This window comes from Capsaspora owczarzaki, assembly GCF_000151315.2.
Source record: "Capsaspora owczarzaki ATCC 30864 unplaced genomic scaffold supercont2.14, whole genome shotgun sequence".
NCBI classification, from domain to species: domain Eukaryota; class Filasterea; order Ministeriida; family Capsasporidae; genus Capsaspora; species Capsaspora owczarzaki.
Genome location: NW_011887305.1, coordinates 597499 through 598912, shown reverse-complemented (window position 1 = coordinate 598912; position 1414 = coordinate 597499). Strand labels below are relative to the sequence as shown.

The 1414-nt window shown below is 59.8% G+C and overlaps 1 protein-coding gene across 1 annotated transcript; it reads left to right on the top strand.

Moving 5' to 3' along the window:
* Positions 1 to 8: 8 nt before the first annotated feature.
* CAOG_07647 (G2/mitotic-specific cyclin-B) lies at positions 9 to 1414 on the top strand. The gene has a single exon (XM_004343471.2). It carries the CDS (start codon positions 185 to 187, stop codon positions 1367 to 1369), a length of 1185 nt encoding a protein of 394 aa, XP_004343521.2. The 5' UTR covers positions 9 to 184; the 3' UTR covers positions 1370 to 1414.

The window sequence follows — 1414 nt, the reverse complement described above, 5'->3', positions numbered from 1 at the left end:
GCATTCGCCCCCATCACACGTGCCCAGTCTCACTGCACCAGCAGCAAATCCAGCAGATCCAGCTCCCATCACAACGACATGGACGAGGAGCAGCACGAGAAGCCAGGAACAAAACGCGCACCAAGAAGAGCAGCTTGCTGTTCAGGAGGACACCGCCGACGGTGAGGAGACCTACTATGATGCGATGATGGATACCGATTCGACCCATGTCGAGGCTCCCGCGCATGCTGCTGCCGCTGTGGCGACTTCTGCCGCGCTTCCCGCACTGGACCGCTGCGTGTCGATTGCTCCTGCGCCAGAACAGACTGCCGAACAAACCGTGCCCCCGCACCTCCACCACCACCAGCAAGTTGGCAAGAGCTCGGCCATGGCTCCCCTCGCTCGCCACGCAACCTTTGCGTCGTGGCCTGCCGCTAACGCCGCTGCTGCAGCAGTCAACGCACGCGCTTCGCAGTCGACATTGATCTCTGCCGCTCAGGCCCGCTTGTCCAACGCCGTCAAGCCCACTCGCCCCATCCCTGCCGGAGTGCCAAACCTTGACGAGGAGGACTACGACTTGAGCCTCATGTACGTGCCCGAGTACGCTGCCGAGATTTACGAGTACCTGAACAACCTCCAGCACGTGTACGCCATCAACCCCACCTACCTGAGCCGCCAGCCCGAGATCACCGCTCGCATGCGCTCCATTCTTGTCGGCTGGCTCTTCCAAGTCCACCAGACGTGGCCCTTCAAGCAGGAGACCCTCTACCTGGCTGTGCACGTGCTTGATCGCTTCCTCCAACGGCGCCAAGTGCCGCGCACTCGCCTGCAGCTGATTGGCCTGACGTCCTTTATCATTGCCGCCAAGTACGAGGAAATTTACATTCCCGAGATCACCGAGTTTGTCGCCCTGACCCACAACCTCTTCTCCAGCCAAGACGTGCTCGTCGCTGAGAGCGAGATTCTTGTTGCTCTTGGCTTCAACCTCGGCACCCCGTCTCCGCTTCACTTCCTGCGTCGTGGCTACCGTGCATCGCCTTGCCGCCCTAAGACGTACACCTTTGCCAAGTACATGTGCGAGCTGAGCCTGTACAGCGCGGAAATGCTCGAGTTCCCTCAGTCTACCATTGCTGGTGCGGCGCTGTTTGTGTCGCGTCGCATCACCAGCCCCACTGAGGTCGCCTGGGACGACAGCATGCAGTTCTATCTGTTTACTCCTTACGAGGCCATGCTCCGCTGCGCCCGAACGCTGTTGGAACTGCTCCGAGTGGCCCACACTGACAACGTCTACGAGGCCGTGTACAACCGCTTCCGCGATGAAGCCAACCAGCGCGTTTCTCGCATTCCCCTGAATGCCGAAAAGCTCGAGCTTGTGTTTAAGGACATTTAAGCGCGCTATGGTTTGCGTTTTTTCATTCCTTTTCGCCCGAGCCCC

Bases quoted from the DNA above. Each gene is read 5' to 3' on its own strand.
- CAOG_07647 (XM_004343471.2), top strand. From the start codon at position 185: ATGATGGATACCGATTCGACCCATGTCGAGGCTCCCGCGCATGCTGCT.